Genomic DNA, 17,396 nt, shown 5'->3' on the forward strand with positions numbered 1-17,396 from the left:
AACCTGCTTTTTCAGCATTGCAATGTTCCACCTTTATGGTGGTCAAGAAACTTGTGTGTGATAATATGTATATTATTTGTTGTCACTCAAAATACAGAAGAGAAAAACTGGGTCATAAATGCAAAATTGTGTTGTATGTCAGCATCACTTGCTATGTTATTTAAAAAGTTGTTAATTGATTAAAATAAAATTCTCGGTGAAGATTGAGCTTTTCTTTACATGAGATGGGAAGGGAGACTTTGCAAAGTGCTCCCTTTAAAGTTTTTAGCACAGTTAAATAGTTTGAACCAATAAAAGAAGCAGGGAGAATAAGAGTGCAGAGAAGAGAGCAGTGGCAAATATTAGTGTCTCCTTTGTATCTTAGAAAGGGAAGTTGCAAAACCAATTAGTTCTGGGCTTCTATAAGCCACTAACATTCTTGTATTCCCCTTGCTTTTTCCTTATGTATTGTTTGGTTCTGGGCTGGATTGTTCCATTGAGGCATTTCAGGAGCCTTCAACAGAAAAAAGATGCACATCCAACAGAAGTTAGTAAAAACATACTCAAGCAGTTCTATGATTGTAATCATACTGGCACCACAAAACAATCCAAGCTGGCCACCTACATCGGCTGTAATAGAAGAAAATAAACATATGTCACTAAAGCATTTGGTTTAGTCTAGGAAGAAAACAAAGCCTGACAGACTCAAGTGTTAAATAGATTCAATATACATAATCCATTACTTTAAGAAAACAGAATTAATATTCTTAAGAATGTTTACTGAAGAAGACCAATGTGGTTTTGAAAATTCTAAATAAAGCAAGTACAACATAAGACATTCTACTGTGAAACAGATATTTAAAGTATTTCCTACTTCTATGCTTTTTTAACTGTTTCCTTGTTTCTTCTCCCTATGTTCTCCCTCTCCCCTCAAAATTGCATAAATGACAATATCCTTGAGGTCCTGTGTGTGATATAGGCATAAATTAGTGCCAAACTTAATTCTTACTCTCAACTGCTGTTCATACACAAATTCTTTACTGGAATGACAGGAAACAATATCAAAACTGACCATAAGACAGATATGATTGTTACCACTAAATTATAACACATACTGCTTTTTATTCAGAAGACCACATAATCTTTGATTCAGGAAGAGAGAGAAAACAAAAAAACCCAAGTTTTTTAAGTCTGGTGGGTTTTTTATTATTACTTTTAGATTAATATTAGTAATAAATAAATACTAATTCACTTACCAAGCAACTCAGATATAGTCAAGGCCTTTTGCTGTTGGGTTATTTTGTAGCTCAGATCATGGTATTTAATCTCAATACGCACAAGGTTTTGCCTAATGACAAATACATACAGTTTACTAGAGACAATCAGGAGGGCTGTTTATTTTGACCAGCATCTGTCAGTGTGCTTTGAGTTCAGGGAGAGTGATGGTGTCTTTGAATGAAAAATTAGATGAGTGTTACCAAAACCTCTCCTTTGAAGATCGGCTGAGAGAGTTGGGGCTGTTCAGCCTGGGGAAGAGAAGCCTCCAGGGAGAAATTGCAGCAGCCTTCCAACATAGACAGGGGCCTACAAGAGAGCTGGAGAGGGACTTTTTACGAGGACATGTAGGGATAGGACAAGGAGGAATGACTTTAAACTGAAAGAGAATAAGTTTAGATTAGATATTATGAAGAAATTCTTTACTATGAAGGTGATGAGGCACTGGAACAAGTGTCCAGAGAAGCTGTGGATGCCTATCTCTGGAAATGTTCAAGGCCAGGTCGGATGGGTCTTTGAGCAACCTGGTCTAGTGGGTGATATCCCTGCCCATTGGAAGAGGGGTTGGAACAAAATTATCTTTAAGGTCCCTACCAACCAAAACTGTTCTACAATTCTTCAGAAGTGTGAACAGATACAGATTTTTGGGTTTACAGTGATAATGAGCTCATTAACAATATTCATGAAAATAAAGTACTTTCTATGCAAAGTAATCACTTCTATCTCCTTGAGTCTAATTCTACAAATCAGGTAGCACTGATTAATAAGAATAACCTTATTCTCATAGTTTCTGTTAGTAAGACTCTTACCATTGTCATGGAGTTGCTAGCAGAACTGTCCAATAATTTTTTACCTTTTCCCTACTTACCTTTTCATAAATAAATAGATCTCTAGGTTTTATATTTCAGATTATGTACTCATTAATATGTGAGCTGGATTCCTATTGGTTAAGGCTTGGTAACAGGGGAATGTTCTATATGGTCACTTGCTTAATTGAATAAATTACTGGGTTGGTTATGATGTTTACATACAATAAAATAATCAACAAAGATAAAATGTCCTCAAAGGATTAATATCTTTTGCATATAAAAACAGGTTCAATTTCTCAATCTTTATTTGGAACAGACTTTTTAACAGGGCCTGCAGATATAGGACAAGAGTTAGTGGTTTTAAGCTGAAACAGGGTAGATTCAGAGCAGGTATAAATAAAGATTATTTTTAACACTGTGAGAGGTGAAACACTGGAACAAGTTGCCCAGAGAGCTGGTAGGTGCCCCATCCCTGGAAACTTTCAAGGTCAGGCTGGACACAACTAAACAACCTGATCTAGTTGAAGATGTCCCTGGTCATTGCAGGTGGTGTTGGACCATTTGACTATTTAAGTTCTCATTCAATCCCAACTGTTCTATGATTTGTATGGTCCCTATTCATGTGTAAACATATGCAAGCATTTGCACACTGATGGCTTCAAAAGTAGGAAAACTGAAGTCACTGAGAAAATGAAACTCATAAATATTCTGTGAACCACATTTTCTACAGCTGTTCATAAACATCCTTTGATGTTGTGTGGACTATGAGTTCATTTAGCACCTGCCTGAATACTTGTACTGCTGACATCTACAGCTGTGAGCAAGAGCCAATTCAGTTTATGAAAATGTGTTAAATGCTCCTTGACAAGTAGATTGTATCTTTCTGACAATAAAAATCTGTAAATAATTCCATTTTTTTGGTATATAATGCTTGTGTTTGCAAGGAAGTCTGGCATCTATTATAACAGTAAAGCATGCATGCTTGGTTAAAGCATAAGCATACATGGGATTATGAATTTACAAGTATTCCATCAGCTTTATGCATGACAGAAGTTCTAACGGCTTCTCCTGGATAAAAGATGTAGTCAATACTGTTGAGATATGTTTTCACACTAAAAGGTATCTTCTGTTTGGTTAGACCTACTTTCTTTTGCTGTGTAGTATTTTCAGTCATACAGAAAGAACCATCTTCTGTTACCTCATAAGAATTGATATTATACCAAAGATTTTCAAAATAACTTTTGGAAAATATCTTCTAAATAACTTTTTATAATACTAGTGCTAGTGAATTCTACTAACCATAGGTAATACTATTAAATTTGTGGCATTACTGCTACAATGAAACCTAGATCTTCAGTGCTTATGAAGCTTTCTTTGGGAACAAGTTAAAAGAACAACTTTATATAGCATCTGTTTAGATTGTTCATTGACTTCAGTTGTGGAAGGCTGAAGATTTGTCTTCTCTGTTGCATCCATTGCTCATATGGATTGTGGGTACGTTTGGTAACCCTGATTTTTCTTTATTCTTAATTGAAAAAGGGCTCAGAAAGCTTTGCTATCAGAGATCCATGACATAGAACGTAATTGAGAATGTTATTTTTGAGTTACATTATTTTTTGTTATCCACACTCTTAGATGTATCTAAGTATATTATATAAATATATTTGAACATGTATAAATCTTAACTGGTTTTGTCTAAGATATTATATTATCTCACAGACAACGTTATTAATACCACGCATCATATTTTAAGGTCATATTTTCATCATATGCTCTGTTAGCATGGTTAAAAGGAATTGATAATTTCTTTATTATACAAGGTGTTAGGCAAGATTACCTGATATATTCTGGATTTTTCTTCAGTTTTGCAGAAAAATATTTTATGGCTTTTTGTCCTCCAAAACTTGAATACGTGACAGTGGTAGGATAATCTGTTTCTTCACATGGGGCAGGGCAAGTGGAATTGTGTGTTCCTACTGTACATAATCCTTTTATCTCTATATCATCTGAAATTTTAGGAGAAAAAATTTATATAATATTTATAAAAGAGCACACAATTGAAAAACATTTTAAAAAACACTTGCAAAGTTACTTTTAACTGACTTTGATAAATGTATGGTTTAATTATCCTGAGAAAAGTGAATACTTGCCTGTTGTGAAGGAACAAATAAGTATTTGTAACTATTATTTGGGAAACAGTGCACAATAATAAAGGTTGAGAGATTTTGCTCACTTCTTCCAAAGAAATTCGGCACCTCTAAGTCTTTCTGCCTTTATCAGGGCTTTATGTGCTTATTATATCTTATCCATAGTTAAGCAATAGGACAACAGAAGCATTTCCCTGTTCTGTGCCAGCTTTCTAATTACATAGTTAGGTATATATTCTTGGTCTTGATGCCTTGATGTCTGCCCAGCTCATCTCAGTGCACAGAAATGACTTCAAGAGCAATTCCAATTGTAATTTACTATCATCTGATAACTATATAAAACCTTGGTAAACTAAGTTCACTTTACCTTAATCCCTGTCTGCCATTGGATAATTAAACTCGAGACAGGTAAGAAGTCTTAGGGAAAGCTTTGTTTCTTCAAATACCAAATGTAAGTAATAAAATTCTGCAGGTCTGGCTGCTTATGAAAGTGGTAGTAGGTCCCATAGATACTGAATCAGTGTGCTGTCACTTGAGATTTTGTTATCAGATGTCTTACCTTTCCTGCACTGTCAAAGGAGAGCCAGCCACTAAAATGGAATCCTGGGGACCATACACCTAGAAATCAGGTTCACCATGTACAGTACTGTGATGCCAGTTCCTTCTGGGGTCCAGCTCTGAATCTTATCCATCCTTGACAGGACTTTGGGGTCAGTTTTGTTTATTGCTCTGCAGTTTCTTTGAAATTCAGTCACTGAATATCCATTAAGTGAAATAACATACATCTTTCCATCATGACAGGCTTTCAAAGATCATGGTTATGTAAAAAAGTGAACTTAGGGGGAAAAGTGGTCATTGTTCACTGTAGTAGATCTTGCCTGAATGCCACAGATACCTAATCAAAATAGAAATAAACCCCCACAAAGCTCCCCCTTCCACCCTCAACTTGTTGGTCTACTAATCACTCATTCTGTTGGGAAGAGAGAGTCATGTTACACTTCAGAAAGCAAATTAAAAAGAGAGCTTTCTCAAATTCATGAGAAGGTACTTCTCAAATTGCCATTTTCAGTATCTTCCAAAAAGTCTGTTGTAGTGACTTACACATTTCATATCTACTGCGTGCAGACCATTTGTTTATGGAAAAGAATTGCATTTGAAGCACTTTGAAAACTTATAATTCATTTTACTTTTTGTAATGGTTTGACCCATGGCTTCCTCAGTAACCATTGTATCTAAGGAAGTTACAAGTATTCCACACGTGTCTTCCAGGTAGCAGGGGGTGTGGTTTTGTTTGTTGCTTCCCTTCCTAGGCTGAGGAGCTGGAGGGAGGTGGTGGAAGTCTGGTCCCTCCGGTCCCTGGTGTTTCTCCTGTCCTGGGTGAGATTGTTTCATTCTTGTTCCCCTTCCTTGAGGTTTTTAATTGTGTTTCTTTTGATTCATTTGGTTTCTTTGGGTTGGGTTGGTGTCTTCCCTATTTTCCGACTAATCAATCCCCTTTTCTCCCTTCCCCTCTCCCCTGGGGGGTGGGATCCTATGTATTGGGTATACAGTGTGGTTTGTAAATGTTGGTAAATATAATTTATTCTTTTTATTCAGTTCAGTTTCTTTAGAGTGCGTTTCTTTTCAGTTTTTTTCCTTTCCTTTGCTGGGAAGGTTCTGGGAGCGGGAAGGGGGGCCAGTCCAGGGTTGGCAACAGCTAGGCCAAACCTGCGACACTTTTGAAAAGATAAAACCTTCAAGTACAATGATTTATATTTTTATCAGTAAGAAAACATTTCATTACTGTGCTGTTCACTTTTCTTGCACAAAGAATACTATGAAGATGTGAAAACGCTGGCTAGAGGCTTGGGAACTGAAAAAGAGTAAATGAATGTTCTTCCATTTTAAACCATTTCTCATTACTGGAACGAACTCTTGTTTGGGGTTTTTTTGTTATTTTTGGTAGCGGTTTTTTGTGATTGTGGGGTTTTTTTGTTTTTTTTTTTTTTTTATATCATGCTCTGTCTGGTCTCTGTTTTCAAAATAGTAAACAAACTGGGATGTACTCCATTTCAGATAACTTTCAGTATTTTGTTTTAATTGATAGATACTGTCTACTATTTAGGATTGTCTTAGAAAACAATAATATAAAGTTATTACTTACAGACTGCTGGATAAACACATTTGTAAAACTTCAGCAAGTCACACTCTGTTCCATTTCCTAAAAATAAATAAGAAGATTTAGGAGCCTAAATTACAAATCTAAACCTGAGCTCTAAGGATACTAAACTGAAATGTAATATCATCAAAGCCTGCTCATCACTTCACATTAATGATTATACAGCTGAGGAATCAATTCAGGTGGCACAATGCAGTTGCCATCACCAGAATGGGTACATAGTGAAAAGAGAGAACAGACCACGCCAGGAGGCTGCTGTTGGAGCGAACATCTTCATCATGTGTATCAGCCAGAATTGCCCTTTAAGTTGTGGCTCACTCTTTGCATTAACTTGCTAAAGACAGGAACTTCTAATTTTCCTAGTGCAAATGAAAAAAAAAAACAACACCCCAAGGTGAGGTAGATTTGATGTATGATTACATCCTGTGTGTTTCTGTGGAAGTTTTGAACTCCATGCAAGAGCTGTTTGGAGATGTAAGGGCAAAGGTAGTACCCTGAGCTAACAGCAAATTTTTCAGATTTCAGATGGCCTCAGTTTCACCCCAATTTTTTCCCTCCCATGGAAATGTTATGTAGAAACTCAGCACACAGCATTGCTCTTCTTTATCTAATTGTTGTGTAAAGTGCTCACCCTGGGTAAGGGAGATCCAGGCTTAATTGCCTTCTCAAACCCCTTTCCATGACATTTTCCAGAAGACTGCCAGCCACCTTTCCAAGAGGTTCTCAAACAAGCAGGCTAAAGATTACACATTAATGGACCTACTTTAGTGAAAGCATTCTGCCTTGCTTGAGCATATTTAAAAAATACATTGAGTCAGAAAGTGCAGGCTTTCTTATGGCTTTTCTTATGAACTAGTGGCTTCCTTGCCCACTAGTTGTAAAAATAAATGTCAGAGCAAAGATTTGTGTTCCAGCTCTTGGTTTAAGGAGAGGTAATAGTATGTCATTACATTTAGTGCTGAAAAGGTGCACTCAGTGCTACTGATTTACAGCTCTAGAGTGATTAAGATGCCTGGGTTCTTGAGGGAGTATTGCAGCATGCACCTTGTACTCCGCGTTTGAGATTGATTAGAAGGCTCCACGCAGCCTTTTGGCTTTTGCAGAGCCCTCTTCTGGTGCCAGGCTATTTCCATGGTTCATGTGGAGAACCTCAAATTCTGCCTTCAACCAAGCAGTTCTGCTGTAGTTGATAAACACCTTCAAAATAAGTTTTCTGAGGTACATGTGAAAAGATATGACTTCTTATGGAAATAGTTCCAGCTCTTTAAGAAGTCACATTGAAGACTACAGCCTTGATTGACACTCCTGAGGTATAATCTCTTCTTCCAGTTTTTTTACTGTATCCTAAGAATACACAACAACTGAGATGCTAGGTCTAGAGTTGACCAAATATCTTTTCTTGGAATTTCAATTAATCCCAGCTGTAGATATCCCCCGAACATGTGCTCCATCTCCTTTGCTGTTCAATAACATGTGAGGTCTCCTAGGAAGATGATCAGTGTCTGGTATAATGATACTCCTGAGAAATACCTGGGAGAATGAATGGCAAACAGCCACACCAGTCCTGTATGTACCGGGCTTTGCATTCCAGCAAACATCCATTAGTACTATAAATCTTGTGGTACTGAAGCTTTAAATCAGGTTTGCACTCTCCCCATGGGTATTCTTGGATAATTGACTGTAGGGTAATAATAACAAAAGATGAATTTTCTTTTTCTCCGTTTTAAATTTAGATATTGTTTTCTCACATTTTGAAGTGCTTAAGGAAGCCTGCTGAAGACATAAGCAGTAACATTGTGATTTAATTGAAGACAAATACAGTTCATGCTCTTGAGATTAAAAAGAAAAAATCTCCTTTCTCTCACAGCAAAAGCAGGGTCTGATCAGACAGCCTAGTGCAAAACAGTAGTCTGCTCCACTTGGATTCCACTAGGAATCTGAGACACTCTTAATGGTAACAGAATGTGTTGATGGGGAAATGTTGTGATGTTTTTGTGTCATTACATGTCAGTGAGATTGTAAGGTGTAGGAAAGAAAGGCCATCTTTGATAGAGAGGAAGACGAGTGACATCCTCCCCAAAACAGCAGTAATTTTTTTGTATCTAGAGGAAATGTTATTTTTAGGAGTCACTTAAGCATGATAAATATTTTACATTCCAACCAAAACATTTAATTCACTGCCATTGCTTCATAAGAGAACTAGAGACAGTAAAAACCACTATTTGTAGTTGCTGGACAAAGTCCTTACCTTCAGGTGGCGAATTGCAACCTGCGCATGCATTCCAACTGGTGCCAACAAACCTAAACCATCAAACCGTGGAAGGTCTTGGGGTGAATGGATAAGGAAAGTTATTCCAGCATCAGTAAAACCAAGAGCAGGCTCATCAGTGAATTGGTCCTGATACAAAAAAGAATTATTTACAGTGGTTCTGGCTTTGCTTACCATCTGAAGCTTTAGCTATATTTAAAGTGGTACTATGCTATTAAGTATTGGATCTCTAGTCACATTTTTGACAAGTTATGGATGAGTATAGAAGCAAACTGACTTAAATTGTCTTTGTTTATTACCTCTGTGGGTTTCCTTCAAGTTAGTATAAACTTTCAAGTTTTTTATTCCTTTTGGCATCCCTTAATTTCAAAAGCAAGAAGGCACAGATGAGCATTTACTCATAACTGGGATAGTTATTACTTTTGCTTGTGACTACAAGACACAATTCATCAAACCTTCCATTACTCTCTTCAGAATCTTTCACTCCTGACTCATACTTTCTAGAGAACAAATGTGAATGTCTAAGTCACTTAACAGTCCATATTTTAGTTTTCTTTCCTGATCTCACAAGGTGATATTCCCCGTTTTCTGCTTTATGTTAGTCAAGGACAATTCAAATGTCAGAAACCATTTACAGTGCAAAGGTCTTGGCTGACATAGAGCATTTTCAGCTGCTGCTGCAATTCAGTGCTGCTTGAACACTGGCACCATATGACCTCCACTACTGGGTCTTTTATTAAAATGAAGTGATGTTATCCTAAACTGCTTGTATAAAATTAAATCTCTGCTCCAATGACATGTTTCAGCTGTAGGTGAACTGTGCATATATATGCTTACTCACAACTTTCAGAACCCCTTAGCTGAGGACAGAATCAATAATAATTCTGACTTTTTAAATCTGTATTTGAGTCTTTCCCATAAAATACCCTCTCGCTTGGAAATAGTCTTGATATAGAATTTGGTGCATGAAATTTTGGAGGGCTGTGTAAAACCAACCAAACCAAAACCCCAAACCAATCCCAAAGCCAACAAACAAAGAAACAAAACCTTCCACTTATTTATAAGTTATGACATGATTTGTTGTTTATACTCCTTATGACAGTTGTACCTGTTGGATATCAAAAAGCAAATGTAAGCCTCTTCCAGACAAACTCACTCTTCTTGCTGAAAGATCATTGTGATTAAAAGTAAAGCAGTTTCCATATTCAGTGAAAACATGTTCAAAATCCTTAAATAAAGGAAAATAAGGAAGAGTGAAATGAAAGAAAGAACACTTGAAGTTTCCCTAGTGATTACAATATGAGAGGGACTGCTGGGGTTGTTGTGGCTTCTTGGCGTTATTTTCCCCCTCAAAGGCAGTGCTCAATATTACAATCAGAAAAATTGTAATGGATGGAAATATTCAGAAGTATTTCACCCCTTTCTACAGAAAATTAAGGTCAAAGGAAAAATTTCACATTGTTTATTAATATGCATGACCTGCTCATAATAATTTAATGAGGTTCTGTTGTTTATATTATATATATGTATATTATATATAAATTATATACTCAAAAACAACTTTAATTTTTTTCATTTACTGTTTAGTGAAGACTGTTTCAAAACTGAATGTCATGTTACATATGAAAGTACAATATTTGCATGTTTCCCAAAGTCACCTCATAATCTGACTACATCTCATTGCTTTAGTTTTAGTTATCACTACTAGTGTTTTTCAGTTAAGAGAAGTCTCTAGTACCTGATTTTAGAAGCTACAGCATATCTAAAGATTAAACTAAACTGAAAGAATATAGGATTGTTTTTGTTTACATTTTCTATTTAAGTTGGGAATTGCATTACAGAAGAGTCAACATGAAAATGGGATGATCATATGCCCAGGTGACCAAGAAGGCCAATGGGATCCTGTCCTGTATCAAAAATAGCGTGGCCAACAGGACCAGGGAAGTGATCCTTCCCCTGTACTCTGCATTGGTGAGGCCACACCTTGAGTACTGTGTTCAGTTCTGGGCCCCTCAGTTCAGAAAGGATATTGAGGTGCTGGAGCGAGTCCAGAGAAGAGCAAGAAGGCTGGTGAAGGGACTGGAGCACAAGCCCTATGGGGAGAGGCTGAGGGAGCTGGGGTTGTTTAGCCTGGAGAAGAGGAGGCTCAGAGGTGACCTCATCACTGTCTATAACTACCTGAAGGGAAGTTCTAGCCAGGTGGGGGCTGGTCTCTTCTCCCAGACACTCAGCAATAGGACAAGGGGGCACGGGCTTAAGCTCTGCCAGGGGAAATTTGAGTTGGATATCAGAAAAAAATTCTTTACAGAGAGAGTAATCAGGCATTGGAATGGGCTGCCCAGAGAGGTGGTGGATTCACCATCCCTAGAGATTTTTAAACGGAGATTGGACGTGGAGCTGAGTGCCATGATCTAGTAAATGGACTAGAGTTGGACCAAGGGTTGGACTCGATGATCTCAGAGGTCTTTTCCAACCCAATCAATTCTATGATTCTATGATATTCTTTGGCTGTCGTCCAAAATGCCCAGAGCTGAGCTGTTTTCATGTGAATATTCCTATGAACTCTGCATATGGTTACCTTGGCTGTCTATATTTTTGATCTCAAGAACAAAACTTTGGCATCATGTAATGCCTAATACTCTATTCAAACTGTCCTTCGTTGTAGGCCATTGATGGAAAAGGTTGTTAGATACAGCCTGGAGATATAACAGCTTTCAAAGGCTGCTGTCTGTGCAGAAGTAGCACTAGGCAGAGAGCAATTTAAACTGAAATCCCATCTTACAGCTCAGGGAGTCCATCAGGCTGCCTCTGCAGTCAGTGACAAAATTGAGGCCCTGAGGGTAATTTAGAGCAGAACTTTTTTCCTGTGTTGTCTGACTGTAAAGGAGACACAGGGAGTGTAGCTGGCAAAGCTAGATGTCTCAAGTTGAGTATACGAATATATCCTCTTCCCTTCCATGACACTGTTTTAGCAAAACAAATATGCTTACCTGTGGGTAACATGGCTTTCCAAAAAAATCACATTCTAGTAATGTGCTGCTGTTCAGATAAAACCCATTTTTCCTTGTAAACTCTTTGATGCTGAAGTTCTGGTTTCCAGCAAGGAAATCATTTAACTCTTGAGAATATTTATCTTCTATAACAAATTTTTGGAGAATTGCAGAGACAATGTTCCAAATTAAAAAAATTATTTTGAGGTTGCTTACTGCATGAGCTTGAAACCTGTCAGTGAGAAGGAGAAAAAATTGCTTGCAGTTGTGAGGAGTTATAGGACTGATCTCAAGGTTGCTCTTGACAAAACCCATCGCACGATTTGTTGTCTGCTCACAAACTATAACTGATTCTTACCCACCACTAGGAATTTATCTTCCATATCTGGAAACAGAAAATGGACACCTTCCCATGGCTATTCTGGTCAGTCATGTTGGAAACATTTCTGTTGTGTGTGGTTGTTTATTAAAAAAAATAAACCCCCAAACACCCGAGTAGATTAGCCATTTGCATAAGCTAACAACCACATTTGTAGAACTGATGATAAGCTGAACAACTGCATTTACATGTGGTAAACTAGCCAGGAGGATGTGTTCCTTTCAAAGAAAACTCTTACTTCATTTGGAAAATTAAATTCTTGGTGCATCTACAGTAATCTAATGTAGCTGCTTTACTAAGGCACTACAACCCAGTATAGAGACAATCGACCTTCACGTGTGCTCTGTGGCTGGTAACACAGAAGTATAATTTGAGGGTGATCCTTACTACTTGAATCCACTTGAAAAATCTCAAAAACATGATGAGACATTGGAGTTGTTTTCCTGATGTAGAGCATTGAAGTTCTTTATTGAAGTGAAGTAAGGTAAAGGTTTACAGAAGTTGTAAGTTTGAAAAGAGAATAAACACAAATGGGACTAAAATACTATGTTCTTTAGAACTGACATTTTATCTAATCTTATTTTTAAAAATGTATATGTGTTCATATAATGGATCTTAATGCTCCAGCTTAAGGAAGATTAGTAGGAACAACTCTTCACAACTGATTTTGAGTCAAAAAATAAAGACAAGGAGACTCCTGTGCCTCTTTGTCCTGCTAGCAAAAAACTGGTTACTGAAAACAGGAGGGAAGAATAAGCACAGCATCAATGGATATGGCAGCAAACTATTTCTTAGATGGAAAACTGCCATGTTTGATTTACAATGTGCTGCCCCTATAGTTACAAGAAGTGAGGCACTTTTGTAACAGCCAGCACACTGCAGTCAGAGGGACTTCCACCTGCAGTCCATGTTGTGCAGTATAACCCAGGATGACTTCATGAAGGGCAAGGTGGCAGAGTGAGGCAGAACAGCTTCAGGCATTTGAGACTTGGGCTTCTGGCTGATTCTACCAGCAAAGCTAGAAGATAAGAAAACTTACAATTTTTTCAGAAAAAATGTAGGTTAACTTTCTGTATTTCTGAACTTGTTCCTAAATTACATATTTGCTCTAAAAATCAGAGTATAGGTTTATTACAGTATTTTCAAAGTGTCTACATCTCAGTCTTGGCCACTGTCTTCAAATGTAGAAATCTGTGGTGAAGTTCCTTCTTAGATACCTGACTTCCAAACAAACCAAATGCCTTCCTCCTGCAAAAAGCACAGAAATTGGCTGGAACTTCAAGGGCTGAGCAATGCTGGAAAAAACCCAACTTGTTTTTTCTAAGATTTCTACCTTTGTATGAGGTTTCTGTTTAAATTTGTATGCAAACCAAACACATAACTTTTACCTGTTTAAGTTGCAAAAAGTCACAGCAGGAAACTTGATGTTTTCCACATACTGAACCACCACTGTAGTTGTGGTTGGCCAGCTGAAGTAGTAGATAAAGCGGCTGCAGATTTGCCAACTAACAATGGCAAGACAGCCTGCGAGTACCAGCAGCCACAGCACTTTGCGGGTCTTGCTCCGTGTTTGAGCAATATTATGCACACCATGAATTGAAGTGGATGAGGCAAATTCCTGATGATATTTCCTTCTGTCTTCCAAATGTGGCTGCAGCTTCTTTATTAAACACAAACGTATCTTTTCCAGTATTCCTGAATATGGGACACAGTGAAAACACTTTTTTAAAATCAGCATTTAACCATCACTTGTAAAAAGAATACACTTAATTTTGTTCTTGACAAGCAGTTGTCAGATTTCCCCTTAATTGTAAATTCTCCCTTTAAGCAGAAGAGAGAATTTAATTGTAAATTCTCTCTTGCTTCTAAGAGTTAAAGAAAAATGATTGTTAACTATTCCAAGCAGGGTCAAGTGGTAAACCTCTAGTGTGAAATTTCTCATGTGGGGTGGATTGGAAAATGGTATCAAATACGTAACTTGGGACTAGCCATTTCTTTGGGATTTGGTCTTTTTATGAGGAATAGGTACATTCCAGTGATATATAATTAATAATACAATGGTAATTCCAGGTCTCTGTTAGTGAATAGTGAAATAATACACAACAATAATGGACAGGAGTGAGATTATAAATGATAAACCCTTCCTTCCCCTTAGGGATGGGTTGTCACATCCTATGCTGTGCAAAACTTAGGCTGTGTGTCTGGACTAAGGCTGTGTAACTAACACGGTTGAACCAGCTGTAAGTGAGTCAGAGATTCCAAGCTGCTGCTAGATAGACAGTAAAGTCTTGCAAGACCTTAGACATAAAGGCAATAAGGTCTTCAGAGTACAATGTTCTTTTAGCAGCAATAGAAAGTACATTTAATATAGGTACTGCAAAAAAAAAATGTCAGAGATATGGATAAACCCAACATTTATAGAAGTTTCCAAGATATGGAAAAGCAAAAAAGCAAGGAGGTAATTAAAGGAGAGGAATAGAGGAACCCGGGTCCAGGAGCAAACCACAAGTTTGGAGCCAAATATAGAACATGAATATGACATTGTAAGGAGCTCATATGTTCTGAATGGCCTGCAGATACTTTGCTTCAGGAAACACTGATTACTGGAAAAGCCCTGAAAGCGATCATGGTTAGACAGATAAACCTGATTTTCCAGTCAATTTTATTACAGAAAAAATTACTTCCCTGCATATATAACCAGGGATACAGGGACATACTATTATGGGCTTACAGAAATTCAAATAGAAATTCACATAGTTATATGGGTATATAGAAATTCCGCCCTCAGAAATTCACAGTACCTTTAATGTTAAAGCCATAAATTGGATTTAAAGGGATTTTTTTAACTTCAGTCCACAGGCAACTGGTCACCATCTTTAACTACTTGTACAGGTCACTTATAGATAATGGGAATAGGCTCTTTGATCTACAGAGGAAAATGATGTGACAGGAAAGAGTGGGAAGAACTGGAAGCTAAGCTCTAACAGAAATAAGGTACAACAGTTTTATTTTTGTATTCCTGATGTTTAATTGTGATTGGATTTTTTTTAATTGATATGTTTAAAAAGAATGGCTTTTTAAATGATCACTTATCTCCAGCCAGAGCTATTACCTGAAAGGTGTTATTTCAGGAACATTTTGTGGGCATCTATACAAGGCTTAGTTAGTCTAGATAGATTTCTGATTTCCTCTTTGACTTGATCTAAAAGTCATTCAAGTGTAGTGTCATTCAGAGAAGCAATGGCCTAGTTAAAACTGTATTAGCATTATTCTAAATACATAAAGGACCAAAAGCTAAAGAGTTTTTTCACTTCTTAAGTAAATGTACAATTTTTTTCTACAAGTTTTTTTTCATCTCTCCTTTATTCTTAGTATCTTGAAGAGGTACACTACTTAAGTAGTATACTACTGTAACAGAGGTACTGCTACTTTTGGACAAGATTACAAATAACAAAACTCTTGGTAAAGCTCTCTAATATACCTGATCACTTACCTTTAGCATCCAATTGAATGAATCTCCCAAGCTGGTCCATGAGGCTGTGCTTGTTTCAGTAAGGAAGGAATGGATAACAAGCTGCCTTATCACTGTGATCCCTGCTAGGGAATGGCTTTTATAGAAAACTAAATGGGAGGTGATACTTGATGACACATAAGACCAGGCAATTTACCAGCCAGGGTTGCTATGTTTCACCTTTCATTAACATGGTCTGCAGTGTACAGAGAAGATTATTTTTATTACAGGATCAGATGTACACATTTATATACATTTCAAATACATATTATGCTAATAATAGTACAAGTGCAGGTTTGTTTTGTGTATTGCATCACCTTGCAAATTTCTTTCATATTTTCCCCTTTTGTTTTAATTAGCTTCACTAAATTACCATGCTGTTCAGAACTGAATAGCTCCTCTTGAAGTAGATAAGGAGCCCTTCCTGCTCTGGATGGCAATAAATGTCTGTTCCTAGGCTCCCTCCAGCAGCAGGATGCAGTTCGTCTACACTTTGAATAGCTATCTTCATAACCAGGTCCAGATTTCATGTTCTTGTGAACTTAGCCAAAAAAGAGCTGTTATTCCTGAGAAAGAACCCTGTGGGTGAGTATGAAAACACATGCAGAGTCAATCATTGCAGCAACTCCTTATGAGAAAGGACAGAGACTGCTTTTGTGTTAGAGGTGCAATATCATCTTGTTTGAAATTTGTTTCAAGAAAATAACTGAATATTTAATAAAAGAAAATAAAAATACTAGAAAATGTAGATGTGGGATGTGCCAGAATAATGCTTTAGGAAACAATAAAAAAGGCTGCTTCACATTCCCTCTATGATGTTTATTTCATTTTCTCTGTTACTAATGGTCCAGTTGATCACCTACACTGTTCTTGTGTTATCAGGTGTATTAACTGGGCTCCTTGGTGCCTCACTGCCTAGTTGTTTGCTTACTGTTTTCTAGCTGTGTTGTTAACAGTATAAGAAACAAGGTAAGCTTTTGGCTCCAGGCGGCCTTTCCAGTATCTAACTGGTAACCAGAATTCAGATTTTAGGATGGGAAAAACAACGGCCATCCTGTACTAATGAATTGCACCGTGTGATGTATGGCTGCAAAGCATTAACGGGAGATAGGTTGCCTTGGGACAACTCTATGCAATGTTTTCAAGATATGTTGTTTTTCCTAAGTTTGTAGTTCTGGCTGATATTGATGCATTTCACTGATGAAAGGAGGGTGTTTTGGCAATAGCAGTGAAAGAACTTCATTTAGTTATTCCTGTGTGACAAGATTTCTGTACTCAACCTTTTGGAATTCCCAGCTCCGTCTGTCACTTCTGCCTCTCCAACGGGACTGTCTGCCAGGGAAAGCTTTGCACGGCGCTTGTGTTCACTCAAGCAGTGAAATGCTTAACAGTAAACTGGTTTTCAACATCTGTATGTAACTCAATCACAACTAATGCTCTGCTGAGCAGTTGCCAAGCGCTGCAGATCCGGTGAGTGCTATTAATACAACCCACTCTAATTCACAGAACCTAGAAAAGCCTCTTGCCCGAGTTGCTTGAGTTCTTAAAAAAGTTATGTCTATCTTTTCTAGTGCTATGTGCATAGAATTAAGAAGTAAAAAATGTGAATTAGTTGCTCTGTATACAGCAAATTATTAATCTTACTGATTTTCTTTTTTTGTAAAAAAACTCCAAAACACTAAAAACCAGTGTTGATGTCTTACAAGGAGTTTAATTTTAAAACGTTTCTTTTATGGTTGTTCTACGTTATATCTTAAACAACCACTAGGGGGCGAAGACCAACAATCTTGTGTTCGTTCATCCTTCCCAAATGGCTTTCACAAACAGCTTTCAGGTTGTAAATTGGTCACAGGCAGCTTGGTCTGTCCATTCACTCCAG

At 37.3% G+C, this 17,396-nt stretch overlaps 1 protein-coding gene across 1 annotated transcript; it reads right to left on the minus strand.

Moving 5' to 3' along the window:
* Positions 1 to 409: 409 nt before the first annotated feature.
* ASIC5 (acid sensing ion channel subunit family member 5) lies at positions 410 to 15,539 on the minus strand. Its single transcript, XM_071555159.1, has 10 exons — positions 15,500 to 15,539; positions 13,395 to 13,701; positions 11,628 to 11,859; positions 9,746 to 9,865; positions 8,617 to 8,766; positions 7,899 to 8,046; positions 6,354 to 6,410; positions 3,901 to 4,069; positions 1,236 to 1,327; positions 410 to 609 (listed from the first exon to the last, which is right to left on the minus strand). Exons 1-10 carry the CDS (start codon positions 15,537 to 15,539, stop codon positions 410 to 412), a joined length of 1,515 nt encoding a protein of 504 aa, XP_071411260.1.
* Between the last annotated feature and the right edge of the window lie 1,857 nt (positions 15,540 to 17,396).

This window comes from Pithys albifrons, chromosome 5 (genome assembly GCF_047495875.1).
Source record: "Pithys albifrons albifrons isolate INPA30051 chromosome 5, PitAlb_v1, whole genome shotgun sequence".
NCBI classification, from domain to species: Eukaryota; Metazoa; Chordata; class Aves; order Passeriformes; family Thamnophilidae; genus Pithys; species Pithys albifrons.